Below are 11861 nucleotides of genomic sequence, written 5' to 3' on the forward strand. Positions count from 1 at the left end.
CCTTGTAGCCCTGCTGTCAGTGCCCAGGGCTCCGGGGGACACAGCGGGGTGCTGAGCTGGGGGGAACAGGCTTTGTTCTCTCTCCACTCACGCTGCTGGAAATCTGGCTCTTGGAAACTGTCTGTCCAGCTGGCATATTAGTGGTATAACAGGAATAGTATTGGAGAATTTGTAGTGTGGGGAATGTGGTTATGGAGTTGAAGCTTGAACAGGTGGACAGGAATGGTAAGAATGCATAATGAAATATGCAAAGGCTGGATAATGGAATCTGTAAAATCTAAGGGCATCCCAAGGTCCACATTCAGCAGCATTTCTGTCACCATTTGCAAACTGCTGAATCTAACACGTAGAAACTGTTGAGTTTGGGATGTCAGCTCAGAAAAAGGTGGCTCTGTTTTGCTTCTCTTTCCCCAGGGCCTCTGTTGTGAGGTTATTAATGGCACCATTGCCCATATACAGGTAATTAATGTTCCAGTTCAACCACAGGATGTATTCTGTGCAAGGCAGTGCCGTGCAGCTGTGATGAGCTCTGGCTTCTGGAGGAAGCTCAGGCACAAGAGGTGGGATGGGAATGCCCGGGCGGTGCTGCCGCCTGGAGCAGGTGACACAGGAACGCGTCCGGGTGGGTTTGGAATGTCTCCAGAGAGGGACACTCCACGACCTCCCTGGATACCCAGTTCCAGTGCTCTGCCACCCTCAGTGTAAAGAACTTCTTCCTCATGTTGAGGTGAAACTTCTTGTACTTCAGTTTATGGCCACTGCTCCTTGTCCTGTCACTGGTCACCACTAAATAGTCTGGCACCGTCCTCTTGGCACTCGCTTTTGAGATATTTATATGGATTGATGAGATCCCCTCTCAGTTTTCTCCAGACTGAGCAGGCCCAGCTCCCACAGCCTGTGTCATAAGAGAGAAGCTCCAGTCTCCTCGTCATCGGGACATGGTTGTGGGGCGGAAAATGGTTTTGGACCGGCCAGGCAGGAGCAGTCCCTTCTCCCTCCCTCGAGCCCGCGCAGCCCCGTCCTGAGGCGGGCGCAGGTCCGCGGGCACCGCGGCCGAGGGGAGAGGGGCCCGGGTCGGGTCCGTGAGGGTCTATAGGGGTCCGTGAGGGTCTATAGGGGTCCGTGAGGGTCTATAGGGGTCCCTGGGGGTCTGTGCCGCCCCGTCCTCCCCGTTCGCAGAGGAATCTTGCCCCACGCCGCGCTCCGTCCGGGGCGGGGCGGGCGGCGCGGGGCGGGCTCGGCGCTGAGGGGCACGCGGCCGCCCCGCCATGTCGCTCCGCCGCGCCCTGGCGCTCGCCGCCTGCGGGCTGGCGGGCGGCTCCGTCCTGCTCTCCGCCGTCGTCGTGGGCAAGCAGCCGGCCCGCGGCGGTGAGGGCGAGCCGCGCCCGCCGGGCTCCGCCGTGCCCGCCGCCTCCGCCGCACCGCCCGGCTTGCTGCTGCTGCCGCCCGCCGCCTCCTGCCCGCCGGCCGCCGGCTGGATCGAGAGACCCGCCGGCAGCGGCGGCTACTGGGACAGCAACTGGGACAGGTGGGCCCGGCTGCGGGGGGCCGTGGGGGCGGGCGGTGCCCGCGGGGTCGGGCTGCCCCCGAGCAGCCCCCGGCCCGGGCTGACGGGGCACCCCCGGGGCGAGGCGGGCCCCGGGCCCCGCTCCGGGGGGAGCTCCGGGGGTGACTGCTCGGAGCACGATGTCGGTGGAGTTCCTGAGCACCCGTGAAACGCTGGAGTGCTCCGGAGGGATGTGCCAGCGCCGGGGTTTGTTTCAGACAGCTCGGAGACTTTCCCCTGGGCAGGTAGAGCCCTTTATTGTGATGCTGCTCAGCCTCGGGTTTGTGATACTGTGAGCACTGGCGAGAAGACGTGCGGGGGTTTTATGGTTTGGGGTTTGTTTGTTTGTTTGTTTGTGGGGTTTTTTTTTTTCTTTTAGTCCATATCTCACTGTTCTGGATCTGCAGCGAGGTTTCTCGGTTGGGTGGCAGTGCCCCTGTGGGTGCCAAGCGCTCTCAGGTGCTGGGTGTGCCCTGGGCCTGCTGCTCATGAGACTACCAGGTACTGCTTTTAAATCCTGGTAAAGGTAACGGTGCTTTGAACCCGACTCAGTCGTGTTCTTCAGTCTTAAAACACATTCACACAAGGGTTAACTGCATTCTTTTAATCATTCTTTAATTAGAACGTGCAGATATCTGTACTGAGCTTTGGCTCATTTAGCTTCTGTCTGGTAGAATTATCTCCCTGGGGAGACTTATGTCAGGCTCCAGTTTAATCATGGTAAATCCAAACTTAAGCACTAACAGATTTTTATTTTATAATGCATCCAGTTTTGGTTTCTGAGAGGCTACAGGATCAAATGGTTGTGTGAGTAGGGCTATGTACACCGCAGCGATAAAAATAAAACCTTTATTAAATAAGATTATGTCTGGTTACACAGTTACATTGAGGGACGTACTAAAACTGCTTGTTTAAACTGTGGCTCCAGGCCTTCCTGCTTCTGCTGAAAGGTTGATTTTCTTCAGGGATTCTAAGCTGCTTTCAGATTCGTTTGTTTTTTTTTTTAACCAAATCAGGAAGTAGAGGTTGTGCTATAAGCAATGGAGCTGTTGCAATTGCCTGAACAAATAGAGCAGATGATACTGCATAGCAGTCAATGACAGTGCACAGTGTCACCATTTGTCATGGCATGCAAACAGTGCAAGTGTTAATATATTACCACAGATCAATTTTAGTTTTTTCTGCTTGGTTGATGTGCTCTGGCTTTGTCTGTGCCTGCTTGTAATCTCAGTTTTGATTTTTGGATATTGTTGGCAGAAGCAACATGAAAATGTAACAATGTGAAAAGTCGTTGAATGGTTTATGAACACCCGGGGCATCTGACCACTCCCCTCTGGGGGCAGGGAGTGTTTACAAAGTCAAGTCGTGAGCAGATAACCAGGTATTACAATGTTCTTAGCAACTGATGGCTTTGCAGGTTTGAAACAAAAGAGTTGCAGGGTATTTTGCATTTCAGACTTGCTGGTGGTGTGGATACCAGGCCTGGAGTGTTGCACTGCTCTGTGTCCCCTGCACAGGAATTGTACAGCTCAGTTCGTGGAGAAGACTAGATACAGGTTTCATTCATGTGGAAAACTTTATTTCAGCCATCAGATGAGTTATTCCCTTTGCTGCTTTAAAAATGTGCTTGGATTTATTTTAAACCCTTATTTTTGTTCTCCTAATGTGTCTTTCCAGCAGTATAGATTCCACTGAATCAAAAGAAGTATCCTATGAAATAGGAATGGAATGTCTTGTTATTGGGCTCTTGTTTCATTTTTAATGCCTTGCTGAACTTTAACAGCTTAAGAAATGTGTTGAGCCTCATTGTTTAGTGGAAATCTTGTGTTCACTAAAGGCAAATGGAGGCAGCAGGGCTTTTCAAAGCCAGTCGTGCTGTGAGCTGTAGAAATAGGTACAGGAAGCAGCAATTTTCTATGACTAGATTACTTTGTCTCAAACTGAATAAAAGTTGTATTTTTGATTTTAAAAAATCTGTCAACAAATCAGCAAGTTTAATGGAAGAAGTGAAGTGTAGTGTGAATTAAATGAACTAACTGGTTTTTAGGTATGAGATCAAGGGAAAGATTTACACTCTGAGGGGGAGCAACGTAGCAAAAGGATTTGTGTCAGTGGGGTAAAGGATCAGTGCAGGGAGGGGCCCGGGCTCCTCTGTGGAAGGTTTGGGCAGGGTTGGTGGTGCCAGGGCAGTGTGGGTGTCAGTGGCACTCAGCTGAGACACCAGGGCACAGAGGGGAAGATCCTCCCTGTCCTCGGGAGGAGCCAGCTCAGCTCTGGGTGAGGTGCTCTGTGACAAGGGGAAGAGAGATTAAAGTGGCACGAGGGGAAAGAGTAATGAAAAAGATGAAAGGATAAGGACACACTCCAGGCTGACAGATAAAGTTACTGCAGAGACCTGAGGTGACCTGGTTTAAAGCAGAAGATAATTCTCAATGTGCACTGCAGAAGGTTGGAGCCTTTCTAGGATATTGTTGGGGGATGGTTTTTTAGTCATTTGATGTAAATGTGATGGATAAAGTGCAAATTTTCTGAGTGTTATCACAGGGATATGGAGCACTTTCTTTTCTTTATGATCAGTCAGCACCTTTTCCTCTTTTCCTGGGTATCCTTCCTGATTAGTTAGTCACAAACCCTGCTGTTACACCTGTGACTGAAAATCTCAAGAACAACTACTGAATCACCAGGAATTGAAATATAAAGTCTCTGCTAGTGTTTATAATCTTCTTGTCCAGACAGACTGTGGTTTTGGTGTACACGATTTCTTGGCATTGGGATTTAACCTTTTCTGTTGTGTTTTTGCTTTTATTTTCCAAGAATTAATTCAGGGGTGGCTTTTACAGAACAGCAAATTTATCTAAGTCAAGTCAAACCTTCTAACCTATATTTATTTATACCTCTCACGCAAAGGTTTGTGATACAAATGGCTAAATTGTCAGTGTTAGTGCTTCAGTTATATCTGGACATAAGGCAAGGGTATCCACCTGTAAAATTCCTCTGCCTTTTAGTCTCCCCTACCTGGAAATGACACTTTAAATGTGTTTGTTTAGACGTGAACCACTGGCTCTTATCAACCTCAAAAAGAAAAATGACGAAACTGGGGAAGAAGAGCTTTCCTCTCGCTTGGATCACTGCAAAGCCAAAGCCACCAGGCACATATTCCTTATCCGTCATTCCCAGTACAATTTGGATGGCCGGGCTGACAAGGACAGAACTCTGACCCCACTCGGTACGTGTCACTCACAGCATCAGGCTTTGGAGTGTTTTCTAATTAAATACATTTCACTTTTGCTACTGTCACTGTTTCTGGGAGTGCTGCTAATCAGGTAGTTGAACTGAGGGTAACCTCTGTCTGTGTTAATTCATTGATCCTGTGAGTAGGTCTCAAATGCTAATTGGTATTACTTTTAGTAGTGTACTTTAAAAGCAGTGGATGCTTTTTTGATTATATGTATGCCAACACTGTTTTGAGAGGGCAAAAAATTGTCCTTGTGGTGGTTTTTTCCTCCCAAACCTTAATTACCGGTGTGCAAACAGGAGTGAAATGCTAATTTGAGGCCTCAGGTGCTATCTTAAACTGGTAACAAAGTCTAATCTTAATCCTGTCTCATCCTGTGCCTTAAGTAAATGACTTAACCTGTCTGTTGTGCTTTCACCTGGGAGATGGGCTGGAGCCTTTCCCGAGGGTGACCTGTGGAGCTGGTGCTGCCCTGATGAGCAGGGCACTGTCAGGCCTGGGAGGGTCTGTGTGACACAGTCACTCTGTGCTCCCCAGACAGGTGGCTTGGCTCAGCACTGCCTTTTTTTGGAAGTGACTTCCTTGGGATGGGGCTGGCAGGGATATTGAAGATTTCAGTGGAAGTTGTTCAATAAGTTTTTTTGGGTTTTTTTTCCTAATTAAAAAAAGCAAAGAATTTTTTTGTGCCAATGGAAATATGACTTGAAATCCAGCCAATAAGCTTGGTCTGAGTAAGTAGTGACTCTGGTAAAAATGATTTCCAGTTGCTTTTTGAAAGGAAGAGCCCTGCCATTGATGGAGACCTTTCCTTTTCTGTGGTTTGTGTGAGCCCCGGGAGTGTCACCAATTTATGTAATGAAAATCCTTTTTAAGGTCGAGAGCAGGCTGAGCTGACTGGACACAGGCTGGCAAGCTTGGGATTAAAATTTGATCAGATTATCCACTCCTCCATGACTAGAGCAACTGAAACAACTGAAATTATAAGCAAACATCTCCCAGGTAAGACACTTCCCTTAATTTTTCATTGTCTTCTGATCCTTAAAAGTGCTTCCAGTAGAATTCTAAGCTTGTCCTTAAGGTTGAGGTGTTATTTAGCCATTTTTCAGCCCTATGTGAATGTCTGTAATAAAGAAACCTACAACTGGAATTCTGCCTGTTTGCAGTATATCTTTAAAAGTACAAGTACATGTTTTCAAAGTGCAGCAGTCTGGGAGGACTCAGCTTGCTGTGCCAAGCTGGTCTGGCTGTTCTCAGCTGAAATAAACTTTGTCTTGCTGATGGCAAAACAGTTGTGTTGGAGAGAGAGACTAAAATGGACTTTAGGATGGAGAGGAAGCTCCCTGGAAAATTGCATTGATTGTAGAGTTGTGGGGCTGTTTGTAGTAACATGTGAAGTAACAGCTCTTTTCTGAATGTGTATTTGATATTTCAGGAGTCAAAAAAATTAGTACTGATCTGCTGAGGGAGGGAGCCCCTATAGAACCAGACCCTCCAGTCTCCCACTGGAAACCAGAAGCTGTGGTAACTGTTTCTTTAAGGATTTTTTTTGTTGTTGTCGTTGTTTGTGATTTGTTTTTTTCAGTATACTCTGTATGGGCAGTAGTGATAACTTGCAGTGTCTGAGCTGATGGTTTTTAATTATAGGCTTTAGATAATTGCATGCTCTCCTCCTGCCCAGTGAGTGTACAGAGCAGTTAGAATCCCTTCAGTGTTAGTTCAGGCTCGTGTGCCTCCCCAGAACGAAGAGCTCTGGGGCAGGTGAGGCCCTCTGGCAGTGCAGGGGGCTCTGAGCTGTGTGTGACTGTGCCCTCAGCAGTATTACGAAGATGGAGCTCGAATTGAGGCAGCTTTTCGGAACTTCATCCATAGAGCTGATGCCAAGCAGGAGGAGGACAGCTACGAGATCTTCGTGTGCCACGCCAACGTCATCCGCTACATCGTCTGCAGGTACGGCCTGGGCTGCAGGGCCAGCTCTGCCTCACAGGGGTGGCTTTATTGAATGCTGGGGAGTTATGGCACCACTGGGGTGGGAGATGGGTTGGTTTGGCTTGTTTGAAAGGGTTGGAGCTCAGTGCCTGCATTGTGAGCAGCTGCTTCTGCAACTTCATCGCAGGATTCATTTGCAGATACAAGATACCCTTGACAATTAGAACAATATCATTCTAATTCTAAAGCAAAAATGGCTAAATTGGTGAGACTCAGCTTTTTGGTACATCTGAACAGTTACTCTAATACCATGTGCTGCTGCTTCCATAAACCTGAGGACAGTGCCTGTGTGACTGTTGGAAAAGACAACAAATAGAGCATCTGACTGGATGTGTCTCCTTAAGGTGACATGAATTTGATCTCACATAATGAAAGATTGATTTAGTTCAGGGAATTCTTTACTAATGGAGATTTTTGAGTTATGTTCAAGTTGCATTAGTGTGTTTTTGCAGTAACATCCAGTATTGGATTAAGGGGACAGTGGATCTTTCCGATAACATCAGGGTTGTTCATGAAGGAGAAAACAGTTCTGGATCCTTGCCTGTCTCTGTGTCCAGCCAGCTGAGTCTGTTTTATTCCTCTTCCCTCTCAACAAAGCACTGTCTGTAAGATCATTTGTCGTGAGCAGGACAGATGTGATTAAACTTTAATCTGATCAATACCTACAACAACTTCAGTGAGCTTTATTTAGCTGAGCTAGTTAAGTGCTATCCTTTCTGCTCTCTTGGCTGCTTTAGAGCTCTTCAAAATTGCTGTACTTAAAATTATTGATCAGGTAAACAGAATATTCTTTCCTGTGCCAAAAAATATCATGTTGCTCCTACTGAGGCTTTTTCTGAAATACTTACATACTTTTTCTCTTTGCTGTTCCTTCCCTCTTTATTTTTAACATTTCTTCTTCTATTCCAGGCTGTCTGACAGCACAGTTGAACATGTCCCATGTAACATTCCTTTGCATGTAGCTTGCCTGGAGCTGGTATTTAATTTCTTGGGCTTCCTACAAGACTGTCATAAGAGCCAAAACCAAGTTATTCCTCAGTATCTGAGGCAAAAGGTGTTTAAGACAGTGTGGTGTTTTTTCCAGCTGTTTAATACAGTGGATGGGGCTCCTGTTGGGTCAGGAATTTCAGAATAGCTGGGGACCAGCTGTGATACTGTGTTTCTATAGAAGGCACAAGGTACTTTTTCTTGCCCCTCACAGGGAATGATGTAGCTGAGGGAAAGGAGTTGGGTGAACTTATTCCAGAGACACCCTGAGGCCCCTGGAGTGAGCCTGTCTGTGTGCTCAGGTTGTTGCCCTGCCTGTGTTGGTGCACTGGTGTGTAACAAGCAGTGGCTGCTGAGGACGTTGCCACCCACGCCCGGGCTCTGTGCAGGCGGCCCTTGGGGTGCTGAGCCTGCTGTCCACCTGTCCCCACCTGCACAGGGGGTTGTGGTGCTGCAGCTGCCTCGGGCACAGCCTGGGCTGTGCTCTGGGCTGTGCTCTGGGCCGTGCTCTGCACTGTCCTGTCTGTGCTGAGGTCGCTCAGAGCGCCCCCGGCAACCTGCCTGTGTTCAGCTCCTGCCTTCTGCCGGCCTGAACTAATCCTGTCAGCACTAATCACCCCCATCTGCTGGACTCTGCTTATCCCAGGGCACTGTTGGCCCCGGTCCAGTTGCCAACGCTGTGATTTTATATCAGTTCCACAAGAAGAGGATTTTTCTGAGGCTGGCTGGGAGCATTGACATGGAAACTGCAGAATGCCCAACCATTTTTTTTTTCCTTCCCCCCTTCTGTGGGGCAGAGGGCGATGCTGTGAAGGCCCGTTACAGTAACACCTGTGTCTGTTTCTCCCCAGGGCACTGCAGTTCCCCCCGGAAGGCTGGCTGAGACTGTCCCTCAACAATGGCAGCATCACTCACCTGGTGATCCGTCCCAACGGGAGGGTGGCCCTGCGGACACTGGGGGACACGGGCTTCATGCCCCCAGACAAGATCACTCGCACCTGAAGGAGCAGACAGGATGGCTGTCCAGGAGCTGCCTCGGCCTCTTTGCACTAGCACGTTCTGCCACAGTACCACTAGAGTTTTTGTTACCTTGGGGTGTGATGCTGTCTTAAAATGTCCTTTAGCCCCTTGCCTCCTTCATATTCATATCTGCCTTTCAGTCCAGAAAAGAAGAAACTTTTGTAAGCCTGAAGCTGTCCAGTCCTTAAGTATTCCCCAGAACTCAAAGCTGAGCTGTGGAATACTGAGATTGAATGTCTGCTCAGCAGTTGCAAGAGCACTGACTTTTTCCCCACCCTGCCGTGAATTTCTCTAACCAAAGCTTGCTCCTGTGGATATTTTTCTTGTGCAGGAAAGTGATTGGTGTGGGAACAGCCTCTTATCTCACTGCAGCTAAAACAAAAGACAAGCCAGCTTGTTACAGCTCCTGCAGAAGAAGTGACAAACAGGGTATTCTGCTGTTCAAAGGACAAAGGGATAAAGCTTCAGTTTTGTAAGCTCTTAAGTGTGTATATTTATGTTGTGTCATTGTTCTCCTCTGCCCCCAAAAAGCCCATGTAAACTGTGCCTGGAGGTTATGAGCATAAAGCAAAGAGGGTAAAACCCCCATTTGCCTCAGAGCTGTGGTGCTAGAATTAACTGCTGCTTATATTAAGTGTTCTGCCATCCTCAGGATGTCCTTTAAGGTATTCTGAATAACGTTTTTCAGTTTTGTAAAGCCTTTAACTAAAACATGGTCTGGAGAAGGCTGTAGAGGTGAGTCTGGAGCAGTAAGATGGAAGGAACGCAGCAATCTTCTGAAAGTGCTTTCAGTTGCTGAGTGCTCTCTCCCATTGATTTGTGTGTGTTGATACCTTACTTAAAAAGCAGAGAAATGGCACCCCTGAGTTGCAGGAGTGGTGCTGCAGGTCAGAGGCTCTCCAGTGCTGCTGCTGCTGCTGCAGGGGTGCACAGGTGTCCCTGGGATGGCATTTCTAGGCTGATGTGTGGGACGGGCCTGGGGCAGAATGCTCCAAGTGCCTCCTTCCTACAGCTCTGACACTGCTGAGGGGAGGGCTCAGCACCATTCCAGCTCTTTGCTGGGCACCTGAACCCCTGGAGGAACTTGGCTCAGTTAAAAGCTGCAGTCTTGCAAAATGTCACTGTATGCACAGTCTGCCTTGGGGACAGCAAACACAACTGACTTGTCTCACAGGTTCTCTTATCAATAAGGATGTTGGTTAGAGCCTGAACTCACTCCTGTCAGAGCTGTATGAAGCATAATTGGGGCACACAACCTCTGGAGACGGGGTTTGGGGCTTGTTTGATCCCACACTGCTACAGCAGGAGGAGTTTGGGGAACTGGGGCCAGGAGGGAACAAACCACGATTGTTGTGTAGTGCAGGGGGTGGGGGCAAGAAGAAACCATCATGACGTCTCTCTCATTGATGCAATGAGAATAATTTATCAGTTTTTGTCTATTAACTTTTTAAAAGTTTTGAATAAAATACTTGGTCTGTCTTTCTTTCCTGTCTCTTCAGCCAAGTGGCTGCATGAGCAGCTGTAGCAGGTGTGGCTGCACAGGGAGTGTCCCAGGCTGCTGAGGGCAACACTTCACCCACCAACTTTGTTCTTTTAGCTCCAACCATCTGAAATATAAACTGGGATAGGAGCCAGCACAGAGGGAACTGCTGGAGCCTAAACCCAGGGCTGTGTCACTTACCCCACGTGGAACAGGAGCACCAACAGCAGTAAGATGAATGTGCTGGGTATTTTTATGTGTGTGTGTGCACACATACTGTCTCTCACACACCCCTTACACCCCCTGTGTCAGGCTTTTGGTGGGCAACCGGAAGACACACAACACCTGTCTGCACAAGTACACAAATTAATGAGTTTTGGTGACAGTTAAGGTGAAGGGGAAGGTATGAAATTTAAAATTAAATATATACTTTTTTTACCAAATTCTGAGTTCCTGTCTCTTCAGCACTATAAGCAGTCCTTTAAGCTCTGGGGGTGTAGTGCAGTCACTGTGCACACACACAAAGATGCAGGTAGTTGTGTGAGCAAGGCCTGGACCAGCCAGTGAGTCACCCTGTCGTGGCATCAACCCAGCTCCTGCTCCCCTTGTCCCACACACTGAACACAGGGTGACACTTCCAGCTGTTCTTTTGGTTTTTAATAGAAAGTGGGGTTGTTCTGCATTTTTAACATGACACTTTGCTAATTAAAAAACAACCAACAAAACCCACAACTAATCTTTTGCACCTTTAAAAGTGAACTTTTGGCCAAGAAAACACAATTCAAGCACTATCACTCTGATTTAAAGTGTCTCCACAGGCTCAGTGTCGAAGGGCTTTCTTCACAATCACAAATGATCCAATTGCTACATAAATTGCTATTTTTGTCATAGCTGAAGTAACACATGGTTAGAAAAATGAGCTCTGCAGTACAACTGGACTAATGCACATTACAGAACATAGTTAAAAAACATTCTTGAGCGAACCAAACCAAAATTACAAAGTGAAAGGGAGGAGTGGGTGTGTGGAGGGGGTGTGGAGGTGTCTGGCTACATGTACATAGCAGTACCATACATTTAAATATTAAAAAAATGAAAGTAAAGCATAACAACAGTATAAAGGACAAAGAACTAGAGTGTTAGTATCAGTCTCCTGGCTCAGTAACAAACTCTTAGCTCAGAAGGACCAGTGTGGAGAAGAGCAGCTGCCCCTGCAGCAACTTACCCGTCAGTGTGGCTGGAACAGGGGATGAGCTGAGTTGTTTCTCCAGAATGATAAAGGCTTAACTTATTAATATTAAATTATTAAAAAAAAATCCCAAACCAACTAACCAACTCCCCCAAAAAAACCCCAAACCCAAACAAACCCCAACCCTCTCAAGGTAAAACTGTGGGACCTTAAAATGTTTTAGACCATGGAGCTTGCTGCATCAAAAAAACAAATTAAAAAAAAAAAAAACAACACAACCACCAACAAAAAAATACCTGTATAAAAAAAGTCAGTTAATGTAACAGCAGGTTATCTTTGTGAGTTGTATTTTGTTTTTAAATGTCTCTTAAAGCATGACACCCACTCAAGCCCCTGCTTGGTGTCTGGAATATGACTGAAT

At 47.3% G+C, this 11861-nt stretch overlaps 1 protein-coding gene across 2 annotated transcripts; it reads left to right on the forward strand.

Annotated features, from left to right (window-relative positions):
• Window positions 1-1253: 1253 nt before the first annotated feature.
• Window positions 1254-10697, forward strand: PGAM5 (PGAM family member 5, mitochondrial serine/threonine protein phosphatase). Of its 2 annotated transcripts, none has more exons than XM_027652273.1 (6): window positions 1254-1528; window positions 4594-4772; window positions 5655-5780; window positions 6214-6302; window positions 6598-6728; window positions 8606-10697. In XM_027652273.1, exons 1-6 carry the CDS (start codon window positions 1269-1271, stop codon window positions 8754-8756), a joined length of 936 nt encoding a protein of 311 aa, XP_027508074.1. In that variant the 5' UTR covers window positions 1254-1268; the 3' UTR covers window positions 8757-10697. The 2 variants fall into 2 exon arrangements, with proteins under 2 accessions (XP_027508074.1, XP_027508073.1); XM_027652272.1 differs by having other exon boundaries at window positions 1269-1528; window positions 6595-6728.
• Window positions 10698-11861: the final 1164 nt, after the last annotated feature.

Source organism: Corapipo altera, unplaced genomic scaffold (genome assembly GCF_003945725.1).
Source record: "Corapipo altera isolate COAL_440 unplaced genomic scaffold, ASM394572v1 67, whole genome shotgun sequence".
Classification (NCBI taxonomy): domain Eukaryota; kingdom Metazoa; phylum Chordata; class Aves; order Passeriformes; family Pipridae; genus Corapipo; species Corapipo altera.

Excerpts from the sequence above, each read along its gene's own strand:
- PGAM5 (XM_027652272.1), top strand. The coding sequence starts at position 1,269 with ATGTCGCTCCGCCGCGCCCTGGCGCTCGCCGCCTGCGGGCTGGCGGGC. Across the intron at positions 1,529-4,593 it reads TGGGACAGCAACTGGGACAG|ACGTGAACCACTGGCTCTTA; the intron begins GTGGGCCCGGCT and ends GTGTTTGTTTAG. Across the intron at positions 6,729-8,605 it reads ATCCGCTACATCGTCTGCAG|GGCACTGCAGTTCCCCCCGG; the intron begins GTACGGCCTGGG and ends GTTTCTCCCCAG.